The sequence below is a fragment of the Suricata suricatta genome, chromosome 7 (assembly GCF_006229205.1).
Source record: "Suricata suricatta isolate VVHF042 chromosome 7, meerkat_22Aug2017_6uvM2_HiC, whole genome shotgun sequence".
Classification (NCBI taxonomy): domain Eukaryota; kingdom Metazoa; phylum Chordata; class Mammalia; order Carnivora; family Herpestidae; genus Suricata; species Suricata suricatta.
The window spans coordinates 48,405,209-48,421,572 of record NC_043706.1 but is presented as its reverse complement, the minus strand read 5'-3'; the positions used below and the strand labels follow the sequence as shown (position 1 = coordinate 48,421,572).

Sequence of the window (16,364 nt, the reverse complement as noted above, 5' to 3'; positions counted from 1 at the left end):
TACAGGCCTACCTCAAGAAGTAAGAGAAACCTCAAATAACCAAACTAACTTAGAAATACCTTGGAAAAGAACAAACCAAACCCCAAATGAATAAAAGGAAATAATTAAGATTAGAGCAGGAATAAACAAAATAAAAACTAAAAAAACCCAAACAAACAAAAAAGCCACAAGAGAACAGTACAATGATCCCAGGAGCTGGTTCTTTGAAAAGATCAACAAAATTGACAAACCTGTAGCCAAACTCATTAAAAAAAAAAAAAAAAGAATTCAAATAAACAAAGCCAGAAATGAAAGAGAAGAAATAACTGACACCACAGAAATTCAAAGGATTATAAAGGTATATAATTTTTTATAATATCCTAGCAAACTGGACAACCTAGAAGAAATAGACAAATTCCTAGAAACAGTTCACCCAAAACTGAATCAGGAGGAAACAGAAAATTTGAGCAGACTGATTGCCAGCAATAAAACAGAATCAGTAATCAAAAAACTCCCAAAAGAGGCACCTGGGTGGCTCACTCGGTTAAGGGTCTGACTTCAGCTCAGCTCATGATCTCATGGTTCATGAGTTCAAACCCTGCATTGGGCTCTGTGCTGACAGCTCAGAGCCTGGAACCTGATTCAGATTCTGTGTCTCCCTCTCACTCTGCCCATGCCACACTCATGTTCTGTCTCTCTCTGTCTCTCAAAAATGAATAAATGTTAAGAAAAATTAAAAAAAAAACCTTCCAAGAAATAAAAGTCCAGGACCAGATAGCTTTATAGGTGAATTCTACCAAATATTTAAATATTTAAAGGCTTAATATCTATTCTTCTGAAACTACTCCAAAATATAAAACAGGAAGGAAAGCTTTCAAGTTCATTCTTTGTGGCCAGCATTACCCAGATACCAAAACCAGATAAAGACATTACAAAAAAAGAGCTGGCCAATATCTCTGATGAACATAGATGCAAAAATTCCTTAACAAAGTATTAGGAAACCAAATCCAATAATACATTAAAAAATAATTCACCACAATCAAGTGGGATTTATTCCCAGGATGCAAGGGTGGTTCGATATTCACAAATCAACGAGATATATTACATCAATAAAAGGAAGGATGAAAACCATGTAATAATTTCAATAGACACCGTAAAAGACATTTGACAAAGTACAACATTCATTCATGACAAGAACCCTCAACAAAGTAGAGATAAAGGGAACATAACTCAACATAATAAGGGCCACATATGCAAAACCCACAGCTAACATCATACTCAATGGTGAAGAACTGAGAGCTTTTTCCCAAGGTCAAGGATGTCCACTGTTACCACGGTTACTCAACATAGTACTGGAAGTCCTAGCCACAGCAATCAGAGAAGAGAAAAGAATAAATGGTAACCAAGTTGATGAGGAAGAAGTAAAACTCACTATCTGCAGATGACATGATATAGAAAAGCCCAAAGACTCCACCAAAAAGCTACTAGAACTGATAAATGAACTCAGTAAGATCACAGGATACAAAATCAATAGACAGAAATCAATTGCATTCCAATACACTAATAATGAAGTAGCCAAAAGAGAAATTAAGAAAATAGTTCCATTTACAATTGTACTAAAAATAATAAAATACTTGGGAATAATCTTAACCAAGGAGGTAAACCTGTACTCTGAAAATTATAAAACACTGATGAAAGAAGCTGAAGGTCACACAAACAAATGGAAAGATATTCCATGCTTGTGGACTGAGAGAACAAATACTGTTAAAAATGTCCATGCTGTTCAAAACAACTTATACAATTAATGAAATCCCTATTAAATATAAAAGCATTTTTCACAGAAGTAGAATAATCCTCAAATCTGTGTGGAACCATAAAAGACCCCAGATAGCCAAAGCAATCTTGAAAAAGAACAAAACTGGAGCTATCACAATTCCAGATTTCAAGATATACTACAAAGCTGTAATAATCAAAGCAGTATGGTACTGGCACAAAATTGACACATAGATCAATGGAACAGAACAGAGAGGCCAGAAATAAACCCACAATTATATGGTCAACTAAACTTTGACAAAGGAGACAGGAATATACAGTATTGAGCCTGGGTAGCTCAGTCGGGTAAGCATCAGACTCTTGATTTTGGCTCAGGTCATGATCTCACAGTTTGTGAGATCAAGCACTGCATCAGGCTCTGCACTGACAGCACAGAGCCTGCTTGGGATTCTCTTCCTCTCTCTCTGCCCCTCTTGCGCTCTCTCTCAAAATAAATAACTTAAAAAAAAAGAATATGCAGGAGTGACTGTGTGGGTCAGTCGATTAGGCACCGGACATCAGCTCAGGTCATGATCTCACGGTTCTTGGGTTCGAGGCCTGCAACAGGCTCTGTGCTGACAGCTCGGGCTCAGAGCCTGGACCTACTTTGAATTCTGTGTCTTTCTCGAAAGACACCCCTTCCTTACTCACACACATACACTCTCTCTCTCTCAAAATTAAATAAACATTATAAAAAAAGAAGATGCAATGTGAAAAAGATAGTCTTTTCAACAAAATGGTGCTGGGAAAACTGGACAGCTACATGCAAAATCAAAGAAATAAAATGTGTTAAAGACCTAAATGTGAGATCTGAAACCATAAAAATCCTATAAGAGAGCATAAGCAGTAATTTCTTTCACATCAGCCATAGCAACATTTTTCCAGATAATTCTCCTGAGGGAAGGGAAACAAAAGCAAAAACTAACTATTGGGACTATATTGAAGTAAAAAAGCTTCTGCACAGCAAACAATCAGCAAAACTAAATGGGAAAAGAGATTTGTAAATGCCACATCCAATAAAGGATTAGTATCTAAAGAGCTTCTACAAGTCAACACCAAAAAAGTAAATAATCCAATTAAAAATAATAAGAAGAGGGGCACCTGGGTGGCTCAGTTGGTTAAGCGTCTAGCTTCAGCTCAGGTCATGATCTCACGGTTTGTGGGTTCGAGCCCCGCATCGAGGTCTGTGCTGACAGCTCAGAGCCTGGAACCTGCTTCAGATTCTGTGTCTCCCTCTCTCCCTGACCTCCCCTGCTCACACTCTCTCTTTCTCAAAAATAAATAAAACAGTAAAAAATTAAAAAAAAAAGAAAAAAGAAAAAAAATAGGTAGAAGGTATGAACAGACGCTTGTCTAAAAAAGACATCCATATGGCCAAGAGACACATGAAAAGATGCTCAATATCTTTTATGAGAGAAATGCAAATCAGAACTATGACGAGATCTCACCTCACACCTATCAATATGGCTAAAATAAAAAACCAAGAAACAACAAACGTTGGCAAGGATATATAGAAAAAGGAACACTCGTGCACTGCTGCACGGGAGTGCAAACAGGTGCAGACATGTGGAAGACATACAGTATGAAGGCTTCCCAAAAATTTAAAATAGAATTACTATATGATGTAGTAATTCCAGTACTGTTTACCCAAAGAATATGAAAACAGTAATTTGAAAAGATTTACGCACCCCTATGTTATTACAGAATTATTTACAACAGCCAAATCATGGAAATAACCTGTGTCCGTCGATAGATGAATGGATGAAGAAAGTGTGATATAGGGGCACCTGGGTCGCTTAGTCAGTTGAGCATCCAACTTCAGCTCAGGTCATGATCTCATGGTCAGTGAGTTCGAGCCCTGGATTGGGTTCTGTGCTGACAGCTCAGAGCCTGGACCCTGCTTCAGATTCTGTTTCTCCCTCTCTCTCTCTGCTCCTTCCCCGCTCGTGCTCTGTCTCTCTCTCTCAAGAATGAATAAATGTTAAAAAAAATTTTTTTTACACATGGTATACACACACATACACATACACACAATGGAATATTACACAGCCATAAGAAAGAATGAAATCTTGGCATTTGCAACAACATGGATGGAGCTAGAGTATAATGCTAAGCGAAATAAGTCAGAGAAAGACAAATACCATATGATTTCATTCATATGTGGAATTTAACAAAACAAATGAACAAAGAAAAAAAGGGACCCAGAAAACGACTTTTAAATTTAGAGAACTGGTTACTGGAGGGAAGGTGGGGGGAATGGGTCAGACAAGTGAAGAGAATTAAGAGTACACTTATTGTGATAAACACTAAGTAATGTATAGAATAGGTGAATATATTATTATACACTTGAAACTAATATAACACTATGTTAAATAATTTTTTAAAGAAACAAAGTAATGGAATTATGAAAGGAGGGGGGCGATGGCAAAGAGTAACTTACATGTAGATCAAACAAGGCCTACCACTAGACCAGGGACTTGGCAAACTGGAACAGTTCAATACCGACCTGCCGCCTGTTCTTCTCAATAAAGTCTAATTGATGTATGGTCACACCTTAATTTACACATTGTCTATGACAGTGTTCACTCCGTAAGGGCAGAGTTGAGTGGTTCCAACAGAGATGGTATCACCCACAAAGGCTAATCTCTTTACTACCTATTCTCTCATGTATTTTCCTGAGCTTTTATGAAGGTCTGGCATAGCATGCAACCTCAAATGTCTGTTGATGAATAAATGACAAAAGACCATTAGACTTGGAAATAATTGATGACCTTCAAGAAAGCAACTTATGAAACATGGGTTCTGAAGCAGTCAGAAAGGAGGTGGTTACAGTCCCGAAACAGAAGAAATAAATTTAGAGAAATGGGAGCTTCTTATCTTTGACAAGAAGGTAAAGAGAAGATGAGTAATGGCTTGGAAACTTTCTAAGGTGAAGAATGGGAAAATTGAAGGAACTTACTTACCTTGGATCATTTATGAGACCAACTGAAAAGTGAATATGGAAGAGCTTGGGGTATAGAGAAAACCGAAAAGAGAGAGAGAGAGAGAGAGAGAGAGAGAGAGAGAGAGAGAGAGGGAGGGAGGGAGGGAGGGAGGGAGAGAGGGAGAGAGGGAGAATATCTGGGTGTGTCCGTATGGGAAAAGTGGCTGGAAGTGAAAAGGGATGAAAAACACCAGGCTGAGCAGGGGAGAAGTGTCCTCTTGAAAATGAAGAGCACAAATGGGGATGCTAATTAAACAATAACATATGAATGCATGGAGATTTCCTGTAGAGGATGGATTTATGAGCATTTGCTTTTTGTAAGTCTCAATTCAATATATTGCAACAAGGACCCAAGAACCAAAAATAACTTCAGATAAAGTCAATATTCAATTGCCTGTACACTTTTTTAGTTTTCCGGCTCAGAGAAAACAAATGGCTAACTCCAGGGGAGCCAGTGTGGCTCAGACTGTTGAGCGTCCAGCTCTTAATTTCGGCTCAGGTCCCGATCTCACAGTTTGAGATCAAGCCCCACATCAGGCTCTGTGCAGATCAGGCTCTTGCTTGGGATCTCTCTCTCCCTTTCTCACTGCCTCTCCCCTGCTCATGTTCTCTCTCAAAATAAATAAGAAACTTTTTTTAAAAATGGCTAACTCCTAATTTTATCATGCTGTGATTGACGCTTGACATAAGAAGTACTCAGGTCTGAGAAGTAGTCAAGATCCCCTTTCATTATTCTTGGTGATGATTAGTCAAACAAAGGATTTGTATCCCCTTAGAGTAGGTTTTTTCCCAGATGGAAAGAGTTAGGAGCCAAAGAAGAATGGCCAGAAGACAGGGACAGTGTGGTGCCTGCATTCATATCACCGTCAAGCATTTTTCTTTCACGTATCCATCTGGCCCATTACAAGAGAAGAGAGGGATGATGAGGGTCAAAACAGAGATAGCAATGGAACTCTTAACACAGAACTTGAATTTCTTTTTATTTTCATTGGTATCTTATCCTAAGGGCCACACATTATCTTTTCCGTGAAAAAAAAAATCTTCTGGTAGTATACCAAAGCAAGAAGCCTTCCAGTGTTGTTGGTATTTGCACAGACAATGGGGGAAATTACAGGAAAAACTTCGGAGAAGTACTTGAATTCGATACATGACCAGGAATCTCCCTGAATGCTGCCCGGTCACCAAGCAGTGACGTCTAGTCCATGCACCTCCCACTTTCCTAGACAGCTGTAGTCTTTCATTGGGCTTGTAATGTTTGCTTCACATTTTTTACAACTCAGGGAGTAGGATGCATTTTTTGATTGATGGTGAATTAACAATTATAATTGACAGTTTATTTCTTAGTAGATAAAATAATGCTATGCATTTATTTTCATTTTACTTTTATATTTCATTTATTGATATAGTCAATAGAATGGTGCATTTCACAGCTTCTCCTCTCTCCCAAAATCTCTCACATGCCCTGATCCTTACTCCGCCGCTGGCAGGACTGCTCTGGAAATGGCACTGCAGCCATGTTCACCCACCTTCCACATGCCACAGCCACGCAGTCCGCCTTCCTACCTCTTGCCACAGACCAAAGAGTTTGGTCAGAGATCAAGGTTTCAAAGAGTAATTCCAGGGCTCCTGAGGCCCTTTTGGGGTCTGTGAGGTCAAAACTGTTCTCATAATACTACTAAACCAGTATTATTTGCTTTTTAACCTCTGTTTTCTCACAAAGGCACAGTGGAGTTTTCCAAAGATTACATGACAAATGGTAACACGGCCATCTGAATACAGAAGCCGATGGAGATCCAGCTGGCTTCTACTAATAAAGTCACACATTAAAGAGATTTGCAGGAATGTAAGACAATGCCACTCTTCTCACTATTTTTCTGTTTGGAAAATACCGTCATTTAAAAAAATATTTATTTACTTTGAGAAAGAGAGAACGTGCACAGGGGAGAGGCAGAGAGAGAGAATCCCAAGTTAGCACAGAGCCCAATGTGGGTGTTGATTCCATAAACCATGAGATTATGACCTGAGCTGAAATCAGGAGTCAAACGTTTAACTGACTGAGCCACTCAGGTGCCTCTGGAAAATATAGTTGCTTTTATTTATTTTTTTTTATGTCTTTATTTTATTTTGAGAGAGAGAGTGTGAACAAGGGAGGGTCAGAGAGAGGGAGACACAGAATCTGAAGCAGGCTCCAGACTGAGCTGTCAGCACAGAGCCCGACGTGGGGCTCGAACCCACAGACTGTGAGATCATGTCCTGAGCTGAAGTCAGCCACTTAACCAACTGAGCCACCCAGGCTCCCCTGGAAAATATAGTTACTTTTAATAAAACATTGCTCTCTGCATTAACATGAAATAGGTTTATTTTTTTTAATTAATAAACATTTAAAAATTACTCAGATATAATTTTCAATATGGTAAATATCAATAGATATAAGCCACACAAACAAAAACTCTTTGTGGTCCTCACACATTTTTAGGAGCTTACAGGTGCTCTGAGACCAAAAAGTTGGAGAACGAGAGCCAGAGATGAATGCATGGTGCTTCTGTCTCCCTTCCTCTGGCACATTCTTCACAAAGCTCCCCACCTACACATTTGTCAGTTGCCCTCTCTGCAGAGTCATTCCTACTTATGTACAAACAGGCTGTTTATCTTAAAAATAAACAAAAACCTCCCCTATTGACTCCAGTTCCTCTGTCAGATACTGCCCAGATACTACCCTTTATACCAAACTTCCTCAAAAGGGTTATCTATGCTTCCCGGGACTCAAATTCCTCTCCTCCCATTTGCTCTTTTTTTTCTTTTTTAAATAGTTTATTGTCAAGTTAGTTTCCATATAACACCCAGTGCTCTTCCCCACAAGTACCCTCCTCCTCATCCATCACCCCCTTTATCCCTCAGGGGGTAACCCCTCCCCCTAGAGCCCTCAGTTGTTTTCAGTATTCAAGAGTCTCTCATGACTTGGCTCCCTCCCCTTCCCTAACTCTTTTCCCCCACTTCCCCTCACCATGGTCCTCTGTTAAGTTTCTCCTGTTAGACTTATGAGTGAAACACATGGTATCTGTCCTTCTCTGCCTGACTCACTTCACTTAGCCCGACACTTCAAGGTCCATCCACGTTGCTACAAATGGCCAGATTTCATGCTTTCTCGTGGCCATGTAGTACTCCATTGTATATATAAACCACATCTTTTTGAGCCATTCATCAGGTGATGGACATTTAGGTTTTTTCCATGATTTGGCTATTGTTGAGAGTGCCGCTATGAACATTGGGGTACATGTGCCCCTATGCATCAGCACTTCTGTATCCCTTGGGTAGATCCCTAGCAGTGCTATTGCTGGGTCAGAGGGAAGTTCTATTAATAGTTTTTTGAGGAATCTCCACACTGTTTTCCAGAGTGGCTGTACCAGTTTACATCCCCAACAGTGTAGGAGGGTGCCCATTTCTCCACATCCTCGCCAGCATCTATAAGAAAAACCATAAAATATCTGGGAATAAACCTAACCAAAGATGTAAAAGATCTGTATAATGAAAACTATAGAAAACTCATGAAAGAAATTAAAGAAGACACAAAGAAATGGGAAACATTCCATGCTCATGGATCACAAGAATAAACATTGTTAAAATGTCATTATTACCTAAAGCAATCTACACATTCAAGCAATCCCAATCAAAATTGCACCAGCATTCTTCACAAAGCTAGAACAAACAATCCTAAAATTCGTATGGAAACACAAAAAAACCTGAATAGTAATACTGAAGTAATATTGAAGAAGAAAGTCAAAACGGAAGGCATCACAATCCCAGACTTTAGCCTCTACTACAAAGCTGTCATCATCAAGACAGTATGGTATTGGCACAAAAACAGACACATGGACCAGTGGAATAGAATAGAGAGCCCAGAACTGGACCCACAAGTGTATGGCCAATTAATCTTTGACAAAGCAGGAAACAGTATCCAATGGAAAAAAAAGACAGCCTCTTTAACAGATGGTGCTGGGAGAAATGGACAGCAACATGCAGAAGAATGAAACTAGACCACTTTCTTACCCCATACACAAAAATAACCTCAAAATGGAGAAGGACCTGAATGTGAGACAGGAAACCATCAAAACCCTCAAGGAGAAAGAAGGAAACAGCCTTCTTGACCTCAACTGCAGCAATTTCCTACTCAACACATCCCCAAAGGCAAGGGAATCAAGAGCAAAAATGAACTATTGGGACCTCATCAAGATAAAAAGCTTCTGCACTGCAAAGAAAACAATCAAGAAAACAGGCAACTGAAGTAATGGGAAAAGATAGTTGCAAATGACATATCAGATAAAGGGCTAGTATCCAAAATCTACAAGGAACTCACCAAACTCTACACCTGAAAAACAAATCATCTAGTAAAGAAATAGGCAGAAGACTTCTCCAAAGAGGACACCCAGATGGCCAACAGACACATGAAATGACGCTCAGCATCACTCATCATCAGGGAAATGCAAATCAAAATCACACAGAGATACCACCTCCCATTCTATCTTAAATCCCCTCCCATGAGGCTCTCCTGCCCTTCCCATTCCACTGAAACTCCCACTTGGATCCCCCTACATTGCTACCTCCCATTTGACACAATGAATCATTCTGTCTTCCTTGATATATTAGGCAGCTCTCCCTTTGCAAGGTTCGGATATGCATGAATTTCAGTTACCACTGTTGAGTTAAATTACCCAGTCCCTCAACAATATGATTCGAATTTCAGTGACCACAGTGTATTGACTGTGAGGAACTGCATGAAGCACAAACTGACTTTCATGTTGGTCAGTGCACTAATCACCACACAAACAACACATGCATATCCATCAGTGAACATCATCCTGCTTTGTTCAAAAAGTCTGTCAGTGACTGGCCACTGGGCATGTATTTTGCTGTTCACAGATAGCAAAATATATATTTGAAATGTATCATTGAAAAGGAAACAGGCCAAGAAAAGTGGAAGTGAAGCAAAGACACAGAAAGCACTAACACTGGAAGTAAACCTGGAATCTTACATAATGGAGGTTGGTGACTGTCAATGCAGTGCACAGCCTGGGGACAGGCAGCCCAAGGCCCAAAGGAGGAGAGCGGGTACTTGGGAAGGGTAAGGATCTCCTAGATGCAGCAAGAAACTTCCCATCAAAAGAACTCTTAGAGGTACTTCAGGGTCATTAAAAGAATAGGAAGAGATATTTCGCCACTGAGAAAGTGAAAGTAATACAATGTTGAAAGCTGGTCCAAAGTTAGAAAGGAATATGACAATTTGTCAGGACATAGAAAAGATATTCATTCGAGACAAGCACTGCTCAACCTAGTCTTGGCAAGTTGTGGTTCCATGCTGCCAGTGCAGAGAGCCCAGTGCAGGGCTCGATCCCACAACCCTGGGATCATGGCCTGAGCCGAAATCAAGAGTTGGACTCTCAACCGAGTCACCCAGGTGCCCTGGCAAGTGTTTTACAAAGAGGTAAAACACTTTAATTCTTAATGTTGCCAATGTTTTAAATCATCATGTACTAAATAAAAATTGGCTTTACTATTTTTTTCACATCCCTATACATTCATAACCATCAGTTTTTTCATATTTTGACAGAATTTTTAAAGGTCACAAAGTAAGTTTTCCCATTAATTATTAAGATTATATCTGATGGCTGTTTTCAGAGTCCTGTGCTCTGTGCAAAGGGAGGGTGGCCTGGCTTCCAGGGCACCACACCCACCTGGCTCTCTCCCTGCCTCACTAGCTGTCCTTCCCACTCTCCTCCCTCGATGCTTCCTTTTGGAGGACTTGGAGCCTAGTCCTTGGAGCTATTTTCTTTATTTAAATGGACTCCCTTAGAGATTTCACCCAGTCCTGTGGCCTAAAATATCGTCTATCTGCCAGTTTCCACATTTACATTTTCAGCCAAGACCTCTCGCCTGAAACCCAGATTTATATATCCAACGGCCTGTTTGATATTTCTACTTGGATATCCAATAGTACCTTAAAGGCACTTTAAGACTGAAAAACAAAGTAAGCCACTCTGTACCATTTGTATAGATTCTTTCAGGGTAACTTACAGGGGGTTGGGTAGATCGATCCAGCCAGTACCCAGCTATTCTCTGTCCCCATTTTCCATCTAGTTGGGACTTCAATCCCCAGCTCTCATGGATTGAGGGGTAGGTCAGTGAGGTCACAGGACAGCTATCTAATGTGGTTCAATTTGTGCACGAAAGGATCTTTACTGGTTACCTCAAGCGGGCCTTCTGTGCGCCAGCCAGCTCTGCTGGTTGCTGAAAGTGGCCCTCTGTGCACCACTTTAGGGAAGATCAGAACAAGCAAGCCTTCCCGCAGTCCAGCTCAGGTGTTAACCACCACTGGGCCAGAAACACACCAGCCCCCAGCGGGGACATGTGTAGGCATGAACAAGATGGAGGGCCAAAGATGGAGTCTGTTGTCAGAACTCCTCCAATAACCAAAATTGAAATCGTCCTCCAACCAAAAACAAAGAACAAAAAACAACAACGACAACAAAAACCCCCTCCTCTACCCATAATGTACATCATCCCCATCTCTTGATGGCAACTCCTTCCAGTTGCTCAGGACAAAAATCCTGGAGTCCTTTTTAACCACTGTCTTACATCCTCTATATAATCTGTCTGAAGTCCTATTGGCTCTACCTTCAAAATACCTCCTGAATCACAGCACTGTTTCCCACGTTCACTGATGCACCTGGTCCACACACCCTCTCCTCTTCCTGGATTGCTACAATATCATCCTAACTCATCTCCCTCCTGACCTAGTCTCAGCACAAGAGCCAGGGCAGTTCTTTTGAAACACGTGTCAAATCTTGCCATTCCTCTACACAGACCCCCCACAGTGGCTCTCCATTTCACTCAGAGGAAAGTCAACATTTTTCCGAAGGCCCAGTGGAGCCTACCCGATCTAGTCCCGTCAGGTTCTAGCTCCCCTCCACCTCCTCTCACTCCCAGGTTCTCACCCGCCTGCATCTTGCGCAGGCCGGCTAGGCCTTCGCACTCGCCATTCGCTCTCCCTGGATAGCTCTTCCTCCACAGATCCACATCCTAACTCCTTTTCCTTCAGGTGTTTGCATGTTGCCACCTTCCTCAGGGGCACCAGGCTCCCAGATCAACTGCAACCCACCACCACCCTCCAGAAATCCGTATCCCTATTGTCCTCCACTTTTCCGTAGCACTCATCACCTACTGTGTTTATTGGCTGTCTCCCTCTCCTACTGCTTATAAGGTCAACTCCATGAGAGGAGCAACTTCTTGTCCATTCAGTTGTCTGATAAAAAGCCCAAGGGCCTAGTGAAAGTATGTGATACCTACTAGGGACTCAATAATTATTTGCTAAGTAAATGAAATGGAAAAAGTTCTAAGTTACTAGTTACTATAATGGACTCAGGGCGCCTTCGGTGTATGTCTAATACCTCCCATTTGGTGAGGGAAATCAGAAAATCTAAAATGTGATTACCCATCCATTTTATCAAGAAGTATTTCCTAAATACTTTATATGGGCCAAAGCCAAATTGGACCCGAGACAGGCGAGCCTACTTTTCTAATTCCAGTGCAGGAGCCTCGTGCTTTTGAGCACAGTTCTGGATGGACAAGAGTGCTTCTGGCGAATACTGGGCAGCATTGCTCTCCATGTACTTCAAAACATAATCATCTGTATCCAGGATGACGAACCGGCGGCCAAACACTGTGGAGAGGGTAGAAATATGCTTAGGTTGGTTGTGTATTATGTATTTGGGGGTAAAATAACACTGATCCTCCAATGACACATTCACAGGCAGGCATCTGCGACCCAAATGAGTGAACTTTCGATAGCTCTCTAAACTAATATGCAGTAGTTTGCTCAGTGATCAGGAAGTCAGGATCTACATCCACGGCCCACAAATGCAACCAACTTACAGTTCACTGGTAAGGAAGGAGATTGACAGTGTATCACATGTATAAGCATACGAGCATTATTCCAGCTGGATTACAGTCTGCCTGCCTCTTACAAGAATTAAATGAATGAAGTTCCAACTCAGAAGAATCCATTCACGTGGGTAACCTACCCTCAATCACAGCCCCAATGAAGAAGTCCGTTGGGCCATAGTAGATGGGGTTTTCCACTGATGAGGACGGCTTAAGAACTTTAGTTCTGCCAAGGTACTTGCCGGCGATGATGCCAGAATTGCGAACAGGCGGCTCAAAGATAGTGATCATGTCATTGGCTAGAAAATAAGAAAAGATAAATCGGCGGTCTTTGTCTTCTGGGTTGGGAGAGTCCTAGAAAGAAGAAGAAAGGAAGTTATTATGAAGGTATATGATGTATTCACATGCTCTCAAATTAAATATCTACAAGACTAGGTATAAAATATAAACCAAATATACAAAGTATAATATAAATGAACAGTGATGGATGGGGGACGGGGGGTTTTAGATATAGATACGCCTCATGTAAGGAGGCTGCCCCAGCTCAACTCTGATTGGTTACTGCCTTGTGGGAATATCGGCCCAATATTGCTAAATCTTCCCAATTTTCACGAGAAGACAGAAATCCGGGTGTTGTAAATGATGAATCACTAAATTCTACACCTGAAACTAATATTACACTATATGTTAACTAACTAGAATTTAAATAAAATCTTGGAAGAGAAATAAAAGTCCAGATTTTAAAATGTTGACCTTAACTCTTTTAAAGCACCATGCAGGCCAAACAAAACAGATGTGGGCTATATTCTGTCACAGGCTGCCCACAGTTTGAGACCTCGTGGCTGACATTATGTTCAACCTTGTGGACACTAAGATGATTATGCAAAGTTCAGTTCTTTAAAACAATCAGTTTATATACATAATTTTAAAAAGAAAATTGTAGAAAGGGGGAGTGAGTAATAGAATGTCATAGAGTTGAAACAGATTCTGAGAGACTATCTTGTAGACAAGACTGTTTCTAAATCAAATCACTGAGGGTGATCACATAACCCTAAGAAACAAATTCCAGATTGAACAGGCCTAAATCCAGACATGCTTATTCTTGACTGAAATCCTCTCAAACTGTAACAGCACATATATTTTCATTCACAACATGGAATTTCTTGTATAACAATTTCTTCTTTAGCAAAGAAAGTCACCGGGTTTCCTCTTAGTAAAATAATTTCCTCATACCATTCCCTCACCTAATAGTCTCCAAATGTTTTTTATTAGACACTCCTACAATGAAAAAAATTTTCAATATCCACAATATAGTCAATAAAAATCAAATCATATCACTTCTCTGCTCTCAAACCTCCAGAGGATTCCCATCACACTGAATAAAATATGAAGTTCTGAGCATGACTACAGACAGGGCTGTACCCAGGGGGTCAGGAGGAAAGCACCAATGGTTTACCCTGGAAGGAGTATTTTAAAACTGAAATATATATTTTTTAATTTTTTTTAGTTTGAACAAAGTTTAGACTTAAGGTTGCATCAACAAGACAGAATTTTCATATACGCCTCACCAAGCTTCCCCAAACATTAGCATCTTACATCACCAAGCATGGTACAAAGCCACAGTAATGGTACAATACTGTTAAATAAATTATTGTCCTTATTCAGATTTCTCCTGTTTTTCATTTATGTTCTTTTTCTGTTTCCGGATCCTGTACCAGATCTTACATTGAATTTAGTTGTTCTTTCTCTTTGATCTCCTCCAACCTGTGACAGTTCCTCATTCTGTCCTTCTCTTTCATGACCTTGACACTTTTGACCCATAATGGTCAATTATTTTGGTGTATGTCCTTTGTGCATCTCATTTTTGCACATTTGGCAAAAATACCACAGGAAAAAAAATGTCATGTCTTTCTCAGCATATCAAGTTCATGATATTGCCATGTCATTATTAGTGATGTTGGCCTTGGTCACTTGGTTAAGAAGAGACCTGCTGGGTTTCTCTAAAGTTACATTTCCCTTCGCAGTTGACAAATATCTTGAGGAACACACTTCGAAACTACGAAAATCCTGTTTCTCCTCAAATGTTTTCCCTTTGATTTGAATTTAATTTTAGCATCCACTGATGGATCTCAGCTGCAACAGTTACTGCTGTGGTAGTGTGTACTTAATGGTAATTTCTTAGTGCCCTCTTCTCTCTGCATTTAGTAAGTGAAATTCTACTGTACCGAGGCGCTGTCTCTTTGAGGATGAGTACTGTATTGCTGATGTTTAGAATTATAGGCACATGATGACAGTAAGAAGGAGATCAACTTTTGGTTTGATTTTTTAATTGTCTGCAGGCTTGTTACCTACATCCCTTGTTGCCTGCACCGTGGGGGTCTTCTCCTGCCACTGTAGCCCTTTGAGCTTGTTTGGCCACTGGCTACACAGCTCTGAGCTGGCGCCTGACCCTATCTTCATGTGATCCACCTTGCATCCCCTGTACACCACCTCTGCATGAGATGCAGTTCCCTCAGATATGCCACTGGCTGGCTCCCTCAGTCATTTATTCTGGTCATTCTCCTTTACTCTGGCCCCCCACTCTCCCAGCAGTTCCTTTATCGTCCAGTATAAATGAGCCCTTTCCCATCAATCTGTCTCCTGCTTTACTTTTTACAGAATGTGCGCCTTGTTTTCTGCTGTACTCTCAATGCCCAGAACCATGCCAAGCCCAAGGTATTGGGCTTTTGTTGAGATGATGAGTGAGTGAAAAATGCAACATACGTTCTTCTATATTTGTTGAGTGAATATTTGTTGAATATATGAGTGAATATTGTTGAATTAATGGGTGAATAATGCAACATATGTTCTATAAAAAATGTAAAATATCAGGGGCTATAAAATACATGCACTCATAATAAATTATAAACAGAGGCTGTAGTATGCTCTTCACACCCCATGGAGTATATGCTGTCCCCCTGCTCCTTGGAAGGGCAAGCCTGCTGTGGAGACCACTGCTCAAGTTATGTCCTTAGGCTCTTCTCAAGCTTCCCCAAGTTGGTCAGCCAGCACTACACTCTGAGCCCCAGATACTTCCCTAGCATATTTTTACTTAGGCACCAACCACCTACCTGGGTTTTTAGCATATTTGATTTCTTCAGAACAGGTACAGTGTCTGTCTGAACTCAAAGGAACTTAACTGGATTTGTCTCTGATCACTGCACCAACATACTTCCTCTTTTGAATTTCTGTCTTTTCTTCTGAGGCCCCCATATTCTGAGACCCCTCTTACTGTCAGGCACCCTTCTTTCATTCTCCAGAGCTTTTGTGATGAGCTAAATACACCCTATACTTCACTAAATATGTCAGGAAAAATCTTTGAAAATTACCATGATGTGCTCACTTCGGCAGCACATATACTAAAATTGGAATGATACAGAAAAGATTAGCATGGCCCCTGCGCAAGGATGACACGCAAATTCGTGAAGCGTCCCATATTTTGAAACCTCCTAGACCTCCACCACAGCAATTTCCTACTCGACACATCCCCAAAGGCAAGGGAAATGAAAGCAAAACTGAACTCTTGGGACCTCATCAAGATAAAAAGCTTCTGCACTGCAAAGGAAACAATCAAGAAAACGAGTAGGCAACTGACAGAATGGGAAAAGATAGTTGC

General features: G+C 40.7%; 1 protein-coding gene and 1 non-coding gene across 2 annotated transcripts in view; one reads left to right on the top strand and one right to left on the bottom strand.

Annotated features, from left to right (window-relative positions):
- The window catches only part of EFHC1 (EF-hand domain containing 1), a 67,591-nt gene that overhangs the window by 13,409 nt on the left and 37,818 nt on the right, over window positions 1–16,364 (bottom strand). Inside the window, exons 8-9 of the mRNA XM_029945292.1 lie at window positions 12,850–13,063; window positions 12,341–12,488 (exon numbers count right to left, since the gene is read on the bottom strand). Coding sequence (XP_029801152.1) covers window positions 12,341–12,488; window positions 12,850–13,063 — 362 coding nt within the window. The remainder of the gene's footprint in view (window positions 1–12,340; window positions 12,489–12,849; window positions 13,064–16,364) is intronic.
- LOC115297244 lies at window positions 16,084–16,190 on the top strand. Its single transcript, XR_003911347.1, has one exon. It is a non-coding gene; the product is annotated as a U6 spliceosomal RNA (small nuclear RNA).